General features: G+C 36.0%; 1 protein-coding gene and 1 long non-coding RNA gene across 3 annotated transcripts in view; one reads left to right on the top strand and one right to left on the bottom strand.

Moving 5' to 3' along the window:
* The window catches only part of LOC124217930 (carcinine transporter-like), a 29201-nt gene continuing 18918 nt past the window's right edge, over nucleotides 1-10283 (top strand). The window contains exons 1-4 of one of the 2 annotated variants that reach the window (XM_069135661.1): nucleotides 1-222; nucleotides 6388-6452; nucleotides 7134-7445; nucleotides 9471-9630. In XM_069135661.1, the coding sequence (XP_068991762.1) occupies nucleotides 7174-7445; nucleotides 9471-9630 (432 nt within the window). In that variant the 5' untranslated portion in view covers nucleotides 1-222; nucleotides 6388-6452; nucleotides 7134-7173. The remainder of the gene's footprint in view (nucleotides 223-6387; nucleotides 6453-7133; nucleotides 7446-9470; nucleotides 9631-10283) is intronic. The other variant, XM_046624116.2, reaches the window with a different exon arrangement.
* Nucleotides 3424-5100, bottom strand: LOC124217937 (uncharacterized). Its single transcript, XR_006882947.2, has 2 exons — nucleotides 4346-5100; nucleotides 3424-4162 (listed from the first exon to the last, which is right to left on the bottom strand). It is a non-coding gene; the product is annotated as an uncharacterized lncRNA (long non-coding RNA).

Here is a 10283-nt window from a genome sequence, read left to right as displayed (position 1 = left end):
AGCAGCTGGCAGTCTCACTTGTTCCGCGTTGCGGAGTCGAGATCTTTGCGTTACGAGTCGTGGCTGGTGACTCGTGTTACAGCCGACACACGTGACGCCGCTCATGATTCTACTTGACATTGTGAACGGATTAAATTGCGAGTTCAGTGTGATGCGGACGTAACATTTATTTAACCCAAATTACCATTTCGAGCAAGGATTTACTTCGAGTGAATTCGAGTTGTGAGTTGAAAATGAGTTCGTTTTAGTGCGTACACGCTGACCCGTCCCACCTGGAGTCTTTACAAACGGGCGGTGTGGGGAGCCTTTATATTCGTGCTTTATTTCTTACTGGTTAACTGGGTCATTTTTTCGTGGGATCGTAACAGGACGCGGTGCTGAACAGGCGAAACCGCGATAAAGTTGGAATGGAATTTGCGAACGAACGATTAAACATACGTCGTTTTGTAATGTGTTAATATATATAATTAAAGGAAATATTGAGGGTTTAAGACAACCGCGTGGTTCGCCCACTGCTCTGTTGTTGCCGCGATTTCGTGTGAACGGATTTCGAATTTTTTGTTTGTCTTTGCATAATTTTCGTCGTGAGATCTCGTTGACAAACTGAACCTAGACTTTGTATAAAAGATTCAAAATTAGAACAGTAGCAGCCAAAAGTAAACAAAAACAAAATGAACAAGGCAATTGTTTGTTGTTAAACGGCCGTATATAATTAATTTTTGTCCGCGGAATTCGGTCAAGTTTATAGAAAATTTGGTTGTCTTAATTTTGTAGACTAAAAAAAAAAACAAAAAAATATAGGTGATATCGCAAATTATTCTTGAGTTATCGCGACAGAACTATCGACGATGCTATTACAAAGAAAACGCGTTACAGTTTGGCACCAGGTTACAGCTAAGACATTATGAGGTGAAGTTACTAACGGTACTGTAAATACTGTAACGATGCTTGCTTAGAAAAAATCGTTACTTTCCATCTTTAGGAATGTCTGAAATTTAGTAAAACATAATGAATAAAATATACTCATATTTTACAAAGCCAACTTCTTAAGTCATTCTAAAATTGCGCAATAATGAATTTTATCCTGACGTTTCGTTACATTAACGTTATTAACTTCAGCCTCATTGGAAATTCCAACTTCCGACTGAATAATTGGAAAAAATTATCTGCGCTGTAAAATGACTTTCCTCAGGTCAGCTTCTAGTGTATCAGCGATGTTGATTCTTTCCCTGCACTCGATTATTCTAACAGAATATGTAAAAAGTTAAATCATTTGGAACTTCAAACCTCTGGTCGCTTCTAAAGATCTTGTTTTATATGACATTGTTTATTTTCCGTGAACATTGCATGGATGAAAACCTGGTATAGTAATAAATAGTACAGTACAAAATTCCAACATCTCTAAATCCGTGAAATGGGAAGAAATGTTCCTCTCTCATTTTGTAAACCATGTCTCAATAGATACTGATGGAGAAAAAAATTGTCGTTTTTAATACTTGAATAATGTGGCCAGTGAGTCTAAAATTGCATAACACTATTTTTCTCCCAATTTATCGGTACTTTAATGCGTATTATTTGATCAAGGTTTATCTATATGCGTATAGACTCTAATTGTGAACCTCTATTATAACTCTGATAACTCCGTCTACGATCTATACTGCCTATGACTATACCTATACATATAAATATATAATATATTCTGTCGAAACTCGAAATTATACCCTATTCTTCAGACTCGAGCATTGCCTAACTGATAGAAAAATAAAATCTTATCCTTCCTCAGTAGCGACGTTCGTTGTCAGATCACTACAGTCTAACGATAAAAATATAGTCATTCCGAATTCTTTTGGAACAAACGCCGTCGGCAGTCAATAGAAAGTTAATTTACATAGCGCGCTTTTTGGTGTGAGCTGATTATATTTAATAATAAAATAAATGGTTATAATACGCAATATTATCTATAATTTTTCTAACACGAAACATCTTAAATCGAGTAACGGGAGAAAAATGGGGTTTATCTAAATTGTTTTTTTTTTCTCAATTACATAACACCATTTTGCGGTCAATAGCGTTATATAAATCAAGCGTGCGGAGCGCCCTTTTAATTACCGCCGACGGCGTTTGTCCATAAAAATTCGGACTGACTATGTTCTTGTTTTGAATACTACAAACTACTTGTACGCAAAATTGTAAATTTTATAAATCACTTGCACCAACTTAATTTTTTGATGAGTTTAGCGTGCTGTTGATGCGTACTGTTACAATATTTTGCAGACTGACCATGTCTACATAGTTTTTTAGTTGTCTTACTGTTCACAGACTAATTTTAAGATTTTATAAAACAGTTGCGACATACATGTTTTTTTTTTGCAAGTCTGGAGCCAAAACTGGCTGACTGCAAACTGATATCTGACCTAACAACAAGATTAAAATATCAGTATTTATAAACCTGTTGCATATTTGGTCCCTCAGCTCCCCGACTATAAAGTTCAGTGATTGTTACTGACAAATAAAGAGTTACTGCGGTGATAGAACTTCACCAAATGTTTCAAAATCCCAAAAAATAATGTAGTCAGGAAATCATGGATGAATAATGCTGAATTAACCAAAGTTAATAGCATTCATTCTTAGATACTTTGAATATAGCGCAAACAGTGGACTTATGAACGGATCGCAAACGATTGTTATTGACGAGGGGTATGAATCTTAGGGGGAACGAGAGGAACTATAACGGACATTTGTGGTACGGTATTACCGGCGCCAACACGTGCGCAAGTTTTCGTCCCAGCATTTGTCCGATACCACTGATATACCGGGTGTCCCATTTTAATCTTACACTTGATTTATCACGGAAAATACGACTCCGATCGAGTATTGAGTATAATAAAACTTTTTATTTTGCAACTTTGTCGGCGCTGATGGTGGTACGTGGCTCGGAGATTGTCCGTTAACCAGGAATTCCCTGTACATACGTATCGCTCCTCGAGATGGCCGAGGATTGATTCCTTTTCTATTTTAGCTTTCGCTTCACCCCCGCAAGGGATAGCTTGGTCCACAAGTCCGTGCTCTACGTACATTTGCAAATCAGATAATATCAGGTTCGACAATGCAGCGATAAGAGCAACCGTGCAATTACTTTGACCACACGATCATGACTTATCTGACAATAAGCTGTGACGTGACGTGTTTCGGACACATTCTCAGTAATATTATACTGTAAGAGTAATAATGTTCAAGAAACTCTGTAACAGTGTGGTTTTAGTGGGCATTAGTAGCTGCTATCTGAGAAAAAATTTACATCATTATATGTACCGAGTAATATGGACAAATCGTATTTCCTGTAAATGGAAAAAAGTCAGGTTTCGAGTCTGTGCAATCCGTCGAGATTGCATGGTATGAGGATGTGAGTTTTTTCACAGATAGTAGCACTAATCCCTACTAAAACCTCAAAGTTACAGGTTTCGAAAACCGTTGGTTTAGGAAAAAATTGTCAACAGTAATTTAAGTTTTACTTTCTTCCTACGAATTAGCGAGTGTCCGGTGATCCCCACGTACTGAATCACCTCGTAAATAACACAATTTCAGGGGCATTTAGCTATATATATCTGCGACACGCGCGAGCGTGTGAGAGATAAGCGTATAGTATATATGTAAATTGATTTTATTAGATTAACGTTGTAAGAGCATAGTATTATTGCATGGGTTATGCGTGTCTATCTATATCATGTACCTACGAGATTACACGTTTTCGTGAAGATCTAGACTGTCACGGCATGTCGACGACAATGTGGAAGAACGTGACGTCTCAAATTGTGAAAGGAGAACCTGACATCTCGACCAAGGACAAATGTTTCATTGATACGGCGCTTGAATCTTAGGTGCATGAATTTTACGAAGCATTTCTTTTCAAGAGATTCAATCATTTTTTCAATCATTTTCCTATTCATTTAGGCTTCATAATGAGGATCCAGAAACTATCACATAGAAATGAACAAACAAATATTCTTCGACTCTATTATGTTCATGACATTGAATTTCTTAATTTATGAAATGTAAACAAAAATTATATACATTACGGAATTGGAATGATATTTACACAGATCCCTGCATTGGGCTTACACAATGACCATTGACATAGCAATGTTGCCGCAGCGATGTATTTCTGTAAGAATAGTAGTTATTTCACAACTTAAAAATATCTGAAGTTTCGTAATCCCGAATAAACGAAAACTAGATAAAAATACTTATATTTTTAAAAAAACTTGACTATTACGATTTAAAGCTCTTCTGGAATTAGAGACATGGATAGTTTTTTGCGAGATTCCGTCACGTTAACGTTACTAACCTAAACCTCGTCCGGATGCGACGATTCTCACACAAATGCCTTTTCAATAGATTGGCGGTTGACTGTCCGTTGTTATACTGTTTGGAACGGCAATAAATAAAGACCCTTTTCTCATTGAAAAACGAGATCTGTAGTGGACACACATCTTGTACATTATATGTTGTAGCAAAAATTTTGCCTCGGCCATCAACTATTCCACACTTGAGTCGTTGTTAAAAATCGCAGGTCCACTCTATTCCATGTAGTATCGCCGATAAAACTACAAGTATAATTTTATTTTCCAAATTCTCGTTTTCAAGTATTCCTTTTTTTTTTTTTTGTGTATAACTGGAGTGGTTTTATGTCCTTGAGTTATCATAGTCTAACGAGTTAGGTGTGCTACAACACAGCTTTTCTGACGAACCAATAGAAAAGTTCCCTCAGTAGACGTCACAAGAAGCGATCAATTCTTCGGTCCGCGCATAGTGGAAATGCGAATGCTTTTATCTCTGCCAGGCCCCATCACGATTCTTACAACTCTTAACCGAACAATTGTACATTTTATTAAAATCGTGAAACGATGAGAATCAACGCGTAGCATGACCCACCACGTTTGTTTATGCGTTTATCAGGGTTATAATTGAGGTTATGTTGTATTTTGACTGCGCTTTAGGCTCAGCGTGACTTGCCATGACGACAAATGGCGGAATGCGCGACCTTGTACGAAACTTGGTCCACTACCAAGTATATGTAACTCCTTACATTATAATAGTTAGTAAATTTAAAACATTGCTTGCAGAAAGATTTAAGTCAGTCGTAATCGCTGAAATTTATCTCACATACTCGTTATTTATTTTCCAGTATATACCTTGTCTACCAAGGTTGAAATTGAATTTTGGAAAATTTCGAATAAAGTTTCAACTAAACGAACGTTGAACCCCGACGATTTCGAATCTATTTTGTTGTTCGCACTTTGGAAACCCCTTATAATTTTGGATAAAATTATATTTTGGTAAATTAATAAAATGTATTTCGAAGGTAATATTCATATCAGACAATTTTTTCTTTCAACTTTTTTTAACAAATCGGGGATAGCCAAGATCAAATTTTTGATCAAACGATGGTTGAGTTGGTGTAAAAAACCTCGTGGTCGTATAGACCTAGTTATTATTTATTTGGATCTTTATAAACATTTACTTGCGTAAGTCTCAACAATATCGAGACAATCTGTATCATACATGCCGGACTCACTCGCTTCACGAGTTTTTTTTTTATTGTTTATTCATTATGTTATCTGTGCCTTGATGTCTTTAATATTTTAATACTTGCTAATCTGAGTAGGCTGCAATGGTGGATAATTGACATTCGGTAATGCCACTTGATTATGAATGCCACATGATTATATACTTAAAGATGTTACGAGGTTATCTTTATTTCGTGTATTTGGCGTTATATACGATTTGTATCAGTATTTTTCTAATATATATATGATTCCACGGTTTCAGTACCTTGATATACACTGTCTAACCAACGGTGTAAATCCTGTTTTATATGTTTATTGTTGAAAAAATTCTTCGTTGCCTATGCATCATGACTCGTCATTGGCGGTTGTTGAATGATAATGAGATGACTAAGCTCACACTATTCTGCAAGCTTTGGATTAAAATATATGGCTTCAAAAAAGCCTCGATTCAAAAATAGTGTATTGTCATTTGTGTTACGAGTGCGGAAAATGGCCGATTTCCGATGAGTGGAAATGCAGCGTTAGACTCGTACCGTCACCTCTGCACTTGTACTCGTGTGAATGCAGCACGAGCCCAAGCGAGCGTTGAAATCACATGAATTAGATCCAACACCTACGAACGAAAGTTTGATTTGAAAAGCACCGAATTAGATGCCACTGACGGGGTGTGAAATGTGGTTTAGGTAACTTACGCGCAATGACGCAGTGCATAAAATTAAGTTACTCGAAAGTGCGCATGCGTCAGAGAAAACGCTTGTGTATAAAATCGAGCATTTCAGATTTTAATCATAACTTTAAAAATGCAACACCCTGTATACAGGATCAACTAGCAGCAGCTCGTTAAGCTTTCAATTGAAGCTAACATGTAACTTTCATCAAGAGCAAGTACGCTAAAATATAAAATAGACTTAATTGGAACTATTAAATATTAAGTGTAGAGACAGATGTACATTGTACATCCACGTTACAATTATTTCTGATTACATCAGGGGTATTTCAACTGAACTGTCGGAATGAACAATTTTTATTTATTTTTGCGATGTTCGGCTACTAACAGGTACTAAAGTCATTTTACGAATGAAAATCAATGATAATTGCGTCGAAATTGAGAAAAATTTGTTTACTCTGTATAGATTTTAAGTTGTATAAAATTCAGTAATCAGAATTACCAACGAATTTCATGACATGTTGGGGCTCTTTTGAGGCGGGAAATTTGATCGAATACATGGTTCAAAGTTTGGTTTATTGACGCGTGGACCAAATGTTTTAAGTGAATATCTGTGTACTTGATTCAGGATGTGGTTACCTCCACGCGTTATTGACATGAATTTGAAAATTACATAGTAGGCGATGAATCACGCAACGTATCAATTGCATCATATTTTTTCACCGCGTACATCGTATTGGAAGAAAACTGGTACAAACTCAGAAGCTTAACCTTCATGCATAAAACGAATCAATGAAACATGTTCAGTTCTATTGGGAGAGTAAATTCCAGGCACTTGTTCTCGCACTTATTGTTTGTTCTACCGTTGATTTGTAATTTGAGATTTTTTTTTTTCACAGCTAAACGCGTAACTTGCAAGGTGCGCAGCCAGTAGCAAGTATGAAGAGTCGTCCTAATAATCGAAGGCCGGGTGACACCCAAGGGAGCGACATTGAAAGTACTGAACCTCTGAGGCTCGACTTGAAATCTTTCGATGATATGCTTCCACACGTTGGAGATTTTGGGTTCTATCAGTGGCTCCTACTAATCTCTTTAATTCCATATTGTTTTACGTACTCTGTGCTTTATTTTGGGCAATTTTTCATCACTTTGGTTCCTACTACATATTGGTGTCACGTTGATGGACTGGGAAACTTAACAATCGAGGAAAGGTACATTTTTTAAAATATAATTTAACCTTTAAAATTCTAACGAATGTAAGATTTAACGTGAAATAGTCTAAAGTTCACTCTAAAGACTTACGAGAAAAGATTGAATATACTATTACAAGTATTGAGGTAATATAAAAGTATACGCAGCATATGATATTTGTTCAATTACCTTATTGTTAATCAATTTCGTGTACGGATCCAGTAACTAAACGATGAAAGTGAAGCCGTTTGAAACCATAAGTTTTATTAATATTTTCACACAAAGTAGCAGTTTGTATGTTCTCAGATAAATGTGAAAAAATGTACATTCTTATATTGCTTTCACTGAAAAAAATTAATCATCCGGTGTCTATGGACTTTCAAACCATTCCTATACATTATTCATTACTGACACAGCATCTACTTCATTATCGTTTTGGATGGCAATGGGAATATCAGAAATGTCAACGTTTTCTTCGTCCAGCTATAGCGCATCGTCGCCATTGTTGATCAAACAGATTTTCATATATTACGTTCATTTTTAACGGCAAATAAATAACAGAACTAAAAAACAATGACCATCAAGGAGCGAAAGTTAGCATGGAATGAAGGTGTATCGGTCTGTCGGTGTATGAATATTAAATGCAACACACGAATGTTTTGCATAAAGCCTTGCGTCCTGCAAAGTGTTAATACTTACAATTTTAAATTTCAAAATATCATATTTGTATGACGTTTATTTCACCTGTGGCCGTATTTCGTTGTATTAATATTTCAGATTAGATGTGACGTCACGAAGCTTATGAACCCCCACTCCCCCCGGCACATCTCGTCCGGCTTGGGGATCCCCCTCCCTCCCTCTTTGCGTGTGACATAATTAATGGATGACCCCTTATTGTGTATTTCTGGGCAAGGCGAGCAGCGAATTTAATCTCGATATCAAACAGAAAGAAGCCAAGCTGATTTCGCAAGGTGTCTATTAGCCTGGAAAATCCTTCAACTTCTTGAATTACTATCGGGTTTTTTTTTACCTTGGAAACTCCTTGAATCCTTGGGAATTTTGGGAATTTTGGGATTGCGCCTGAAATTTTTGGTATCTCTATCGAGTGTTAGGTACTTATCCTCCTGGCAAGTTCGCGTAAAAAAGCGATTTTTTTTGACGAGTGTAAAGTGTCGCACACGAGTCAAAAAGTCTTTATATGCACACATGCCGCAAACTCTATTTTCTGTGCTACCTCCTTTCAAAAACTGCAAAGTAGTTGAGTTGTTGACGAAGGTAGCGCAGAAAAGTTTTCATATTCTTATTACAACCCTTATTTAAAGTCAAATTGAAGATTGCCGCGTAATGTAATTTCTAACGTGATGGCGTTACTGATAGTGTTTCCAAGAAACTTTTAAAATTTCGCAGTGTAGTAACACAATAAAATAAAAATCGATGTATGCATATGTATACTATGGTCTTTCAAAAAAAAAAGTTATTTGCTATTTTCCACCATGCCACCCCCTAAAAAGTTAGTTTAGGTCAAAAGAAAGATTCTGTCAGAAAATAGCATTCAGTTAACTTTCATTTTTATACAATTTTATATAACCGTGGGTCGTAAAATTACTAGGGATCTCGAAAGGGTCAGAATCACTCTAAGTGTCTGTACTTATTGAATTAGGTTCTAAAATTTCCCAATATTATTTCAAGTCTGCCATTTTTGCTTTGTCATTTTAGGAATTTTTCATTTCGAGTTGATATTCAGAACCATTGCCTTAACATTTAGTTGACGTTTCCTAAGCAAATAGAATAAATTTTTTTAATTTCCTTCCCACACTTCGCTACGAGCACTTTTTAGTGATATGTAATATTTATGTGAACTACCAACTTCAAGCAGTATAATTCCAGACTAGTTGCATTGCGTTTAATGGAAATCAAACTCACGTGTTGTATTAAAATCAACCCATGATGAAAAGAAGTCACCTGTATACGCGTGACAAGATCACTCATACATATGTAACAAACGTAGCTATAAAAATAGTATCAAACTTTTTCCATTGTTGTAGACGCAACGAGAATATACCACAATTATTAAATGCAGATCCACCCTATGAGACCTGCCACCGGTGGAATGACAGTAGTGCTAAGGAAAACAGCAGTCTAGTGAGTTGTACCACTTGGGAGTACAACTTGACTTCGATTCCGTACAAAAGCTTGGCTGCTGAGGTGAGTCGTTTTTTTTAATACCAAAACTTGCTGCTACGAAGCTCTTCGATCGCCGAAGATTGATTATTTTTGGTTACTTTAATACCGGTTACAACCATCTATTAATCTATTTATGGCCATATCGATCAAATGCAAATGAAGGCTTGGCCACAAACGGTGCAAAAATGATTGAATGGCTTCGCGATCACTATAAAATTATATTTTCAATCAATTGGATATTCGAACACTGCGAAAAATTTCATTTGTCATGGTAACTAGAAAAATTCAGTGAAACAGCTATGGTTAAAAAAACTATATGAATATTGTTGAACTTACGAAAAACGAGGTACACGTAACCATTTTGAGCTATTGTCGATCCTTTTTTGGTAATTGCAACGCAAAATCAGTTTGTTTGGTTTACTCTACTTTTTTAGTTAAATAAGGCTTTAACGTCAATTTATTGTTGCACAAGCGTTAAATTTTCGCAACAGCTACAAGAAAATATAGTAAGAGTAATCGTAATGAGAAAGAATAGTAACGGATACTAGACTTTCCGGTAACAGCTACAAAAATAATTTTCATTTTGTATCTAGAACTAGTAAATTGGTCGATTGTGGTAAAAAATGAAAATACATAGTTATAAGGACTGAGCGGCAACCGGAACTGAAAATTTT

Source organism: Neodiprion pinetum, chromosome 4 (genome assembly GCF_021155775.2).
Source record: "Neodiprion pinetum isolate iyNeoPine1 chromosome 4, iyNeoPine1.2, whole genome shotgun sequence".
Lineage (NCBI taxonomy): Eukaryota > Metazoa > Arthropoda > Insecta > Hymenoptera > Diprionidae > Neodiprion > Neodiprion pinetum.
Note: the sequence above shows the minus strand (reverse complement) of the source record. Positions and strands in the feature narration are given on the sequence as shown.